Source organism: Lepus europaeus, chromosome 1, assembly GCF_033115175.1.
Source record: "Lepus europaeus isolate LE1 chromosome 1, mLepTim1.pri, whole genome shotgun sequence".
Lineage (NCBI taxonomy): Eukaryota > Metazoa > Chordata > Mammalia > Lagomorpha > Leporidae > Lepus > Lepus europaeus.
In genome coordinates this window covers 18,494,211-18,506,469 of record NC_084827.1, presented here as the reverse complement: position 1 = coordinate 18,506,469, position 12,259 = coordinate 18,494,211, and the positions used below count along the sequence as shown (strand labels likewise).

Sequence of the window (12,259 nt, the reverse complement as noted above, 5' to 3'; positions counted from 1 at the left end):
AAAACTGTGTCTGTACTGAACGTGTGCACTTTTTTCCTTGTCATTATTCTCCAAATAATACAATATAAAATATTTACATAGCACTTAGATTGTTTCAGGTATCATAAGTCATCCAGAGACTTAACGGGTATGGGAGGAGGCTGATAGGTTGTATGCCAGTACGACTGCCATTTTATTGACAACTCCAGAGCATCTGTGGATTTGGGTGTCTGCAGAGGTCCTGGAGCCATTCCCCTCAGACACCGAGGGATGATGTATGTAGTTTTCAGAGGAGAAAAAAAAAGAGTATAATAGATCACACCATATTGAGATATGGAGGAAATTACCATAAACTTCCATAGAAATCATTGGGATCAATCTCCCAAAGCCTTAGAAGTTCAAGAAGTGTTTGTCAGTTCCTGTAATGGTTGCTTAAGTAGATGTCACAATAGGTCGCCAAGGAAGTTGTCACGCAGCATGGAATGAGCCAGTTCCCAGTCATCTTCATCCCTTTGAGCATGTTTTATTTTCTAAGCAAGGAGCCATCATGGGAGACCTCTTTTCCTTATTTTGGGAGGTAGATCCTCCCCCCATACCTTTAAGTCTTACCATTCCAAACCAGGATGCTGAGTGCCGGAAGGATGACTCTTGTGGGACGATAGGGAGCTTCCTGCTTTGGTATTTTGTTGTTATCTTGGTCCTGATGCTCTGCTCACGGGCTTCTATCTGGGTAGGATATCCTTTTTCTTTTTAAATAGTATCTTTACCAGAGGATTTTTCATAAATTGACTTTACTTTGATGAAACTACTTTTTGAAAATCTGTGGTTTTTAGTTTGAAAAATAATGTAGGCTCATTCTAGAAATTCCAAGAATATAGAAAAGGAAGAAGCAGAAAATTTAAAACTACTATAATCCTATTTCCCAGAGATAATCGCTGTTACCATTTTGGAGTATGTATTTTTAGGGTTGTTTGTTTTGTTTTGTTGTATTGTTTCTTTTTCTCTATCCCAGTATCTCTCCATCTCTCTTTGCTCTTACAGGGTTGGCATTGTATTGGGTATATTTTCATATCCTTTAAAAAGATTTTTTTTTTCTATTTGAGAGGTAGAATCACGGAGACAGATAGAGAGAATGTCACATAGAGATACATACATATGGAGAGAGACCTGTTCATGTCCCAGATGCGCATGATGGCCAGGAGCCATCTCAGTCCAGGCCTCCCTGACATGGTGGCAGGGGCCCTGTGACTTGGGCCATCACAGCTCCCTCCCAAGGTCTGCATTAACAGGAGGCTGGAATCCTAGCTGGGTATTGAACGGGTGGGATGTGGGCATCTTAACTAGGAAATTAAATATATATATATATATATATATATATATAATTTATTTATTTAAAAGGCAGAGTCATGGAGAGAGACAGGGGAAGAGATGAATCTTCCATCCACTGGTTCACTTTCAAAATGCCTGCAGCAGCCAGGGCTGGACCAGGCACAAATCAGGAAGACTTGTTAGCAGGAAGCTGGTTTGGAAGCCTAAAGTAGCAGGAGTTCTAATATGGTATGTGGGTGTCCCAAGCAGTGGCTTAACCTGCCCACCCTTCCAGCAGGCTACTAGGCTAAAACCCACCCTATATCTAGCTCTTTAAAAACTTAATAAGGTATTGTAAATACTTTCCCAAATTACTTGCACTCAGCATTACTTTTAATGATTGCATAATTTTCTGCCTATGGTTGTACTATAAAAATCTGTAGTGTTAAGTAGGTTGTTTTCAATTTGTCCATATCCATAAGCTGTGTACTGTAAACTTCCCTACTGGTTTATGACTCCCAAATTCCTTTTGTAGTCATGTAATTCTTTCTTTAAATATTTATTTATTTGAAAGGCAGAGTGACAGGGGGTGGGGGGAGGGGGAAAGAAAGAGAGAGAGATTGATTTTGCATCCCCAATGGCTGCAATGCTAGGTCTCTGGTAGGCTGAAGCTAGGATCCAGGAACTCTGTCCTGGTTTCCTATGTGGACTATCTTCCACTGCTTTCCCAGGTGTATTAGCAGGAAGCTGAATCAGAAGCTGAGCAAGTGGGACTCAAACTGGTGCTCCAATATGGGATGCTGTTGTCACAAGTGACACAACTCACTGTACCACATTGCTGGCCCATATAGTAGTGTAATTCTAACCAAAGATACAAAAGTTGTTATATTGATAGGAGACGTGTAAATAAAGCAATGCACTTTTCACCTAGAGTAAGATGCAGAATTAAAGTCATTTCTTACTACCCAATGACAAAAGAAAATAGCATCCCTTTAGGAGGAAAACAGCCCACTTTAACAGGACTGTGATGCCTCAACATATTATGAATAACCAAGTTTTTAAGAACTGCTGACGTGGGATCCTTGCTGGCCTTCCCAGGCTGATGGTTAAGCAAACCACCATCATTTAGCATTACAGCCTGAGCTCTGCACTGGCAACAGCCAGCTAGACTGAGTTTTCTCTCAGCTCTGTATAGAGAAAAGAAAGTTGGTTATGCGTGTGCCAGCTGGATTCCATTATAATAATCAAAGACTCTTCCCACCAGCTCCCAGCCAAGAAGTTTCATCTGAAGTCTAAATGCTTCTTAAATACTTTGCCAAAAAGAAGATTTAGAATAATGATAACTCAGATGTGTCTTAGACTCCCTAGTTAAGTATATTGAATTTGTCTGGCTGGCAAGAAAAGCTACTTTAGAAAATTAACAAAAAATTAAAATTGATCATGGCAATTTCATCACTAAGATGGCTGAAGAGGTCTGAGCTGTTCCCCTGCCCCTTTGCTTGCATCAGCTCTTTGGAGTCACAGAAGCCCGAGCTTCCAGGACCTCAAGCAGGCCTGTGGTCCAGGTCAATAGGACCTCCTTACCCACTCTCCTTATTACAGATAATGCCCAAGGAAATTAGGTGACGTGTCCAGTGTCACACAAGTGGTCAGTGACAGAGGGGGCGCAGCCATGGATTTCCTGCTACAGTATTTGTTTGCTTCAGAGCATAGTTTGTAGTGTTGAATTAAACCTTTTCAGGATTGATTAAAACCCTCATTATCTTCGAGGTTTCGTCTTTCGCTTTGCAGCCTTGTGGCAGTTCCAATTGGCTAGACCGCTTCTTCTGAAGGGTCCCAGATTTGCAATCTGAGAACCATATGAGGAGGTTGGAATTTTCCCTTCACTTTGAACTTCTTCATTGTCTCTGCTGAACCATGAGCCTATTTGCAAACCTCGAGGTAATGGGAAAAGCATGATGGAAATGTGGTGGTGATTACCTCCAGTATGAAGCGCTCTGATCTCTGGATTTGCCACTTTTTTCGATGCAGTTACCCTCTTGATTTCAGAGACCATTAATACTATAATTCGCTGATGTATCTGTTTAGTGTGTATTCAAATCGCTAGTGCTGGTGTTTTCTGGACAGGACTAGGCCAAGCTCCCGATTTTGCCTGTGGAGACTGAGCTTGAAAGGAGTTGGTAGGCAGCTTGATGAGCTCACAGAATTGGTGAGTGGCAGAGAGACAGCACAGCCGAGATTTTCTCCCCTGCCCCTCAGGGATCTGCTGCCTCGCTCGCTCGCTCAGTCACACGCGAGGACAGCTCATAGAGTGCTTTCTGTCACTAAGTGTAGTTCATGTGATTCCACTTAACTTCATGCAAATCTTTCTTTTTATTTTGTGCTTACATGTTGATTTGACATCAAATGTGGAATCTTTCTTTGGAAATGATATAAATCTAGTGAGTGTTTTAAACACCTTCCTCCCTCATTATAAGTGTGTAAATTATAGAAAATGTAGAAATTTTATAGATAAAATACAAATTATTCAGATTATATATAGAAATAACCAATTGCTATTAACTTTTAGTCATATAAACTTCTAATCTTTTAATTATCTTTTGTATATATAGTATATTTAAAATACTTAAGGCTCTCCCCAAAGCATTTTTTTTTTAAAGAGATACATTAAAAGAGAGCTCTGTTCTAAAGGTTTCCAGAGAATAGTTTGTGTAACACAAAAAGCAAAGAGGTAGGTCACTGGAAATACTTGCCTGCCATCAGATCAGATCAGATATTACAGATATTACAGAAGGAATAGGCCAAGGATTTTACATTGTAGTTACAAATACCCAAGTATGGCACTGTTGAAATCAAAGGATGTCTGATTTTCTACATAAATTCATTTTTTTCTAACTATAGACAATTTTTTTTTAAACTTTTATTTAATGAATATAAATTTCCAGTATACAGCTTATGGATTACAATGGCTTCCCCTTCCCATAATTTCCCTCCCACCCGCAACCCTCCCCTCTCCCGCTCCCTCTCCCCTTCCATTCACATTAAGATTCATTTTCAATTCTCTTTATATACAGAAGATCAATTTAGTATACATTAAGTAAAGATTTCAACAGTTTGCACCCACATAGAAACACAAAGTGAAACATACTGTTTGAGTACTAGTTATAGCATTAAATCAAAATGTACAGTACATTAAGGACAGAGATCCCACATCAGGAGCAAGCGCACAGTGGCTCCTGTTGTTGACGCAACAAATTGACACTCTAGTTTATGGCGCCAGTAACCACCCTAGGCTGTCGTCATGAGTTGCCAAGGCTATGGAAGCCTTCCAAGTTCCCCGACTCTGATCATATTTAGACAAGGTCATAAAAGACAGGGTGAGGATAGTAACCAATGATCCTAAGAGTGGCATTTACCAGGTCTGAACAATTATACAGCATTAAGTGGGGAAGAGGACCATCAGTACACACAGGTTGGGAGTAGAGCCATTGGTGGTAGAGTAGAGGTTATGATTACAAAGGAATGAGGCCCAAGTGCACTAGACAGGGTCTAGAACAAAGGACAGAGTCATTATTAGAGGAGCTAAGAAAGGTGCTGTCTAAGCTACAATTAAGTTTTCTGATTGAGAGGCAAATAGAACCTGATAGAAGGGGCTTGATAATAATCTGTTGGGCTTTAGGCCTTGTAAGTTAAGAGGCCCAGACCTATCTATCTCTTCACATGGGGTATATCCTAAGGGAGGTGTGAACCTCCTAGGGGAAGGCACTCTGTTGACTTTCATTACTTGGCTGGCCTGGGAGGAGAGCTGGCCAGGTAAAGGCAGGTGGCATCTCTAACAAGAAATTTACAGTTCTGCCTGTAATGTTGCTGACCCTACTTGACCATACCCTCAGCTGCAGTGGTCACTTTGGAAGATGGGCTGAGTGAAGGGCTTTTCAGCTTGGAGCCAATAAGATCTGTGGCTCTGACATGGGCATCCTTCGACTCCAGGGCAGGTCCATTTCCAGTGACCCAACTCTTGGCAGAGCTGCCAGGGCTCTTCACAAGCTGACTTCTGCTGAAGCCCAGACTTACCACATTGAAAGCCACTGCAGTGGACTGGCCTGTTGGGTCTCCTTGAGGGCAGATCACCGTACAGATCAGCCATTAATAGGCCTGCCACCCATTGCTTCTGATGCCTAGCTTTCTTTTCCTCCTGGTTTGTGTTAAAGCAGACCAGACGGCCGGCGCCGTGGCTCAACAGGCTAATCCTCCGCCTTGCGGCGCCGGCACACCGGGTTCTAGTCCCGGTCGGGGCACCGATCCTGTCCCGGTTGCCCCTCTTCCAGGCCAGCTCTCTGCTGTGGCCAGGGAGTGCAGTGGAGGATGGCCCAAGTCCTTGGGCTCTGCACCCCATGGGAGACCAGGAGAAGCGCCTGGCTCCTGCCATCGGAACAGCGCGGTGCGCCGGCCGTGGCGCGCTACCGCGGCGGCCATTGGAGGGTGAACCAACGGCAAAAGGAAGACCTTTCTCTCTGTCTCTCTCTCACTGTCCACTCTGCCTGTCAAAAAAAAAAAAAAAAAAAAAAAAAAGCAGACCAGAGGATGCAAGTCAAGGGAGTGCCCATGTCCCATCTCTAATCTTTGGTGGCCTGAACTACAAGTCTATAGTCACAGGCATGTTCTGTAGTAGTTTTTCTAAGGTAGACAATGCCCATGAGGAAAATTATATTCTCACTTTAAAACTTTCTTTCCCTTTGGTCTGAAAGGGAGGTTTTTTTTTTTTCTACTTACTGTATACTTCGCTGATGGCGATGTGAATCTAGCTATGAGATTATTATTTAAGCTCTTATTTTGGCTATGCTATTACAGAAAAATGTTAGCCATCTCTTTTATAAGGTCTAAAGATTAAATTGTGCGTCCTACAGATTCCTTCATAATAGAATTAGTTCCCTACCTTGAAGAGAATAGAGAAATGAAAGAACAAGTTGGGCTTAGAATAGAGAAATGAGGGAGCAAGTCCTAGATCACTTGCTGACAATAGCAATATTACATGAATACTTAGCAAACCGTTTCAACCCTTAGATAAGAACTTAATAAAACATTTACCAGAAGGTCCAATGCCTTCTATAAATTTTAAGAATCATGTATTTGAAAACTATAGACAATTTTTAAAAATCAAAGGAAAAAATCGATTTCACCACTTAAACTTTAAAAAGTTTCAATTTCATTTTCTTCAAAAGAGATAGACAGAGGGACACAGGGATCTTTTATCTGCTGGTCACTCCCCAAAATGCCCACAACCATTGAGCCTGGGCCAGGCTGAAGCCAGGAGCCAGTAACTCAATATAGGTCACCCACGTGGGTAGGAGGGACCCAAGCTGTTGAGTATCACATGCTGCTTCCTAAGGTATGCATTGGCAGGAAGCTAAAGTTGAGTAGAGTTGAGACTTGAGTGTAGGCACTTCTATATGGGATATGGGCAATACAAATGGAGTCAAACCCATGCCCTAAGGGATAGAATTAGTTTCACTTGGAACTATTCAATGAAATTCATTTCTCTGGTTGCCATATTCACAGATAATAAGTATATTATGGTTGCATTTTGGATAACACTTTCTGAAGGATTAGAGAGATATTGAATCCAGGTAAAGGACTTTGTGAATATAGATGTCTTGATCAGACATTGTAATTTAAAAAAAATCATTTATTTTTGTTTTATTTGAAGGGCAGAAAGAGAGAGAGAGAGAGAGAGATTTCTATCCACTGGTCCACTCCCCACGTGCCCCAAGCAGCCAGGACTGGGACAGGTTGAAGCCAGGAGCCTCACACTCAATCCAGGGCTCCTATGTGTATGACAGAGCCATTACCTCTTGCCTCCAAGGAAATGTACTATTTGGAAGCTGGATTGGAAGGCAGGGAGCTGGGACTTGAACCAGGCCTTCTGATACAGGATATGGAAAATTCCAAGCAGCATCTTAACTGCTGCACCAAACACCAGTCCCTAGACATTTTTTTTTTTTTTTGACAGGCAGAGTTAGACAGTGAGAGAGAGAGAGACAAAGAGAAAGGTCTTCCTTTTCTGTTGGTTCATCCCCAAAAAAGCCGCTATGGTCAGTGTGCTGCGCCAATCCAAAACTAGGGGCCAGGCGCTTCCTCCTGGTCTCCCATGCAGGTGCAGGGCCCAAGTACCTGGGCCATCCTCCACTGCCTTCCCGGGCCACAGCAGAGAGCTGGACTGGAAGAGGAGCAGCCGGGACTAGAACCCGGGGTGCCAGCGCTGCAGGTGGAGGATTAGCCAAGTGAGCTGCGGTGCTGGCCCTAGACATCTTTTTAAAGAACTATCAGTAAAGATCAAGTCTCCTTTTAGAAACTAGGCTAATCTGAGTACTGTCAAATCTGTTTTTAAGTAATATTTTTCTGCAATGTAAATGGGCACAGGGAAACTTTATATCAGTATTATTGTCTCTCCCGTCTGCCATTTTGCATGATTCAAAGCATTTTGGCAGATTCTGTTATCAAAGCATGGTCTCTCTCTCTTTTTTTTTTTTTTTTTTTGTAAAGGAAAGAGTTTATTGGGGGAAACACGGCAGACTGGAGGAAAGGGGCGAAGAGAAGGAGAGTGTAAGAGAGAACAAGACAGAGAGAGAGAGACAGAGGTCCGGAGACAGAGAGGAAGAGAGAGAGCCACGTGTTCAGGAACAAGTCCTTTTTTTTTTTTTTTTTTTAAATTTATCTGACAGGTAGAGTTATAGACAGTGAGAGAGAGAGAGAGAGAGAGAAAGGTCTTCCTTCCGTTGGCCCACTCCCCAAATGGCCACTATGGCTGGCACTGGCCAATCCGAAGCCAGGAGCCAGGTGCCTCTTCCTGGTCTCCCATGCAGGTGCAGGGGCCCAAGCACCTGGGCTATCCTCCACTGCCCTCCCGAGCCACAGCAGAGAGCTGGACTGGAAGAAGCGCAGCTGGGACTAGAACCCAGTGCCCACATGGGATGCTGGCGCCACAGGCGGAGGATTAATCAAGTGAGCCATGGTGCTGGCCTCAGGAACAGGTCTTTTTAAAACTTTGCTGGGGGCGGGCAGGGAAGTAGGAGCAGCGAATCCCATTTAGGATGGGGGTGGGGCTGACACCGGTAGTTGGGCCATGTGGCCATCTGGCTTCCAACAGTGGCGGCGGGGAGGGGGGAGCGGCTAGAGCCTAGGATGGTGTCAAGGTATAGATTGCGCCATTTTACTAACATTCCCCCCTTTCGTTTTTTATAAAACAGGAGTTGTATGGGGTTACATTAGTCCCAAAAGTCCAGGATGGGTAGAGGGACGATGATCTGTTTTTAGAGCTACTTTCTGCTGACATGGGGCAACGAGGCACTCTTCGCTGGCATGGGGCAAAAAGCGTGGTCTTCTTAATGGGCAGGGGAAGTAGAATCACTGGCAGTGGGACTCGATGAGTACTTGTTTAACTACATTGGATGTTTAAAGTTAGACTTTGTCAAGGGTCATTGGACAGTAGCATTTCTTAAGTACATATTAGTGAAAAACAACAAACTGAGATCACGCTTACCAATTTATATTTCTGAAACAGATGTCTGAGTATAAAAAGGATGAAGACCGTGGGACAAGTGCTTCCGTAAGTAAAGGTGAGAGCCAGTGCACATTTGGTATTAGCAGTGCTGAGAGAGCTGTGTGCTGAATGTAGAAAGCAAACAGTAGATGGGAGCAGCCAAGGGTGTTGGAAGGCCTCTCTGCACCAGCAGAGGCCCATTGGCTTCTGTCCTTTCTAGTGCAGAAGGACAGCTTGGCTGCTTTGGCAGAGCCACAGAGCTATGGACGACTGTACGTAGGGCTCAAGCTGTCTCTCCTCAGCATTTGCCCTTCATTTGTCTTGGCCTTTGCATACTTTCATTGTTAGTGCTGTTATGTTATTGTTAGAGCTGTATGTGACCTCCATGCAGTAGTTTACTGGTAAATGTTTGACAACTGAATCTCCAAAAATGTGTTTGTATACATGTTTATTAAAAATTTTATTGATTTAAAGGATATATATCACACAGTTCACATATGATGAAATACATGGTACTCTTTCTGTTAAATTCCATACAGAGAATGGATTTACACAAAATACTCTTTGATTTTGCTGGATTCTAGCATCTTTAACCAAACCATGCCTGTAATTGATGAACAAGTACAATTCTAGTATGAATGTTATTTTCCCTTTAAGTTAAGGAATAAAATGAAAGTGAACTAGAAGATGTATGTTGGAACTTAACTTGATTGTTAGTGATGCAAGTGACTTCTTTGGTGAAACAGATAATAGTTTTAGAATACTGGAAGAATATTTCATCTTTGGTCCTATTCCCAGAGGGATGGCAATAGTCATGACACTGAAATATAATGTATATTGGTAACAGGTTCTCGATCACTTTCTTAAATGTAGACAATCAAGAAAACCAATAATCAAGCCCTGATCTTTAAAGTGTGTTGATTTTCTTGACATAAAAACTCTCCCCAAAGCGATTTCAGGCTTGCCAACATGATGTCACTGAGCATTAACTTGGGAAGAAATGCACAGTAGTACACTCTTACACATTATTTCTTTTCTTTTTTCTTTTCTTTTTTTTTTTTTTGACAGGTAGAGTTAGACAGTGAGGGAGAGACAGAGAAAAAGGTCTTCCTTCCGTTGGTTCACCCGCCAAATGGCTGCTCGGGCTGGCGCGCTGCGCTGATCTGAAGCCAGGAGCCAGGTGCTTCCTCCTAGTCTCCCATGCAGGTACAGGGCCCAAGGATTTGGGCCATCCTCCACTGCCTTCCTGGGCCACAGCAGAGAGCTGGACTGGAAGAGGAGCAATCGGGACAGAAGCGGCACCCCAACCGGGACTAGAACCTGGGGTGCCGGTGCCGCAGGCTGAGGATTAGCCTAATGAGCTGCGGGGCCAGCCTCTTACACATTATTTCTAACATTCAGATACAACAGATATAAATAACTGCAAGAGCACACAGAATACTAAAATGTAGTAAGATAATTAGGAAGTAATGGATTTCAAATATTCAGTAATATTTTTTAGCAACTTGATTTAATTGTAAGTCTGTATAATTTAATTTTTAGTAATGGTTGTGTTTAATAATCTCATAAAATTCCTAAAAGTTTATCACCTCTTGTGAGCTGGTGCATCAACTCTAGCACACTGCCATACAAAGTAAAGATTCTTCTTAGTTCCTGCTACCCAAATCACGATCACATATACACTTGAATATTTACATCTTCAAGGTAAATCTGGAAAACTCTGGAGACCTTTTCCCTCCATCTTAAACTTGGGGTCCACACAACTGCAGTCATCTCTCTGACCCCTCTGGTCCGTTGGAGAGAGTGTATCACACTGGAAGATCAGACAGCTGCCAACACTTGCAGATGACCACATGAAAGTGGTAGCTTAACAACTGGCCAGTAAGAGTGAGTCCACACTTACCATAGCCTGCCTTAGGGGATGTGAAGCTATGGTAACCAGCGATGTGCCTAACTTGTTGCTTTGTTCTGTTGATTGTTAGCAAGCAAAGATCCTTACTATAAGCGGCAAAACAAAGATGGTCCCTGGGACTCTTCACAAATGATGAAGAAACCAAAGCAGAACCAGTTCACCCCTGTAACTGACTCAGAAGTGGCTTTGATCAATGCCTATCTTGAACAAAAACGAGCCAAGCTCCATTTTCAGTTCAACCAGGTGAATCAGAACCATCGTGATAGCGACACCAGTGAGTGCGACACTGAAGAGTCTAACTCGGGAGCCTCCTCGTGGAAGGAGAGTGAAAGTGAACACCAGCCGTCACCATCCAGTGTTATGAGGAGAAAAATAGCGCAGAGGCAAGGGAGTCTGGTTGGTTACCAAATCCGGGAGAGGCCCTGCCTCCACTGCAAGGCCATGAGGACCAATGAATGGTTGACACGCCATTTCCTACAAAACACTTCGATAGCAACCCCCATGAAGGGAGATACTCAAGAGGAAACGTCTACCCCTGAAATTAACACAAAATTCAGTAAATTTTGAATTCTATCAGATCCTTATTTTACTGGAAGCCAAATGAAAGAGATGAATAAAACATGAAAAATCACCACAGTCATAGGTGGGGAGACTTGCAATAAAGTCTCTCTACTAACAACAAAATCATACTTGAAACCCAAGAGGTAAAATCTCAGACAATTCCTTGTTCCAAAAAAGGCCAACAAATTTGTTCATGGCACCATTGGAACATCAAAAATCTGCTTCCACTATGATTTATTTTTATTTAAAAGAGCCCAAGAGAGATATTTTATGCCTTGAGTATTTTATGTATTTTATTTATGTCTATGGTACAAATATGGAAGCTCCTTGAAAATACATTGATGTTGAGAAACTATTTACATTTATTCATGATTTGATCATCTGGCTGAGTGCATGAATTAGGTGAAGTTGGTTGGAATAGAATTGGCCCCATTGTCTAGGTTTATATCCCCGGGTGACTCTACAATGTCCTACAAAAATCAGCTAGGGGATGGTAGGCAAGAGGTGCTTAAGAGCCTGGAATAAGCTCTGATTCCTGGAGTAGTCCAGGGAGGTGAGGGAGTATGACTCAGAAGGGCAGTTGGGCTGAGGGCTGTCCATAGTTGTTGGCCAAGAGATATAGCAAATGCTAAAAATTAGTCTGATAATTGCTAAAACGACACAAAAGACTTTATTTAAGACTATTGAAATAGAGGGCATAGGGGATCTAAATGGAGCTTGGCTTCAAAAACAGCAAGAACAGGTTGGGATTTACAGCTGCAGGAAAGAACAGGGGCAAGTGTTTGGCCTACGTAACAGTTACGGTACTTCTTGAGACACTAAAAACCCATATCAGAGTGCCTGATTGGAGTTCCAACAATACTCCCAGTTCCCTGCTAATGTGCACCTTGGGAGGCAGCAGGTGATGACTCAAGTCCTCGAGTCCTGGCCACCCAGGTGGGAGACCCAGATTGAGTTCC

At 42.8% G+C, this 12,259-nt stretch overlaps 1 protein-coding gene across 1 annotated transcript; it reads left to right on the top strand.

Annotated features, from left to right (window-relative positions):
* The first annotated feature begins 526 nt into the window (after positions 1–526).
* Positions 527–11,576, top strand: SSMEM1 (serine rich single-pass membrane protein 1). Its single transcript, XM_062198235.1, has 3 exons — positions 527–709; positions 8,849–8,903; positions 10,810–11,576. Exons 1-3 carry the CDS (start codon positions 527–529, stop codon positions 11,304–11,306), a joined length of 735 nt encoding a protein of 244 aa, XP_062054219.1. The 3' UTR covers positions 11,307–11,576.
* The last annotated feature ends 683 nt before the right edge of the window (positions 11,577–12,259 follow it).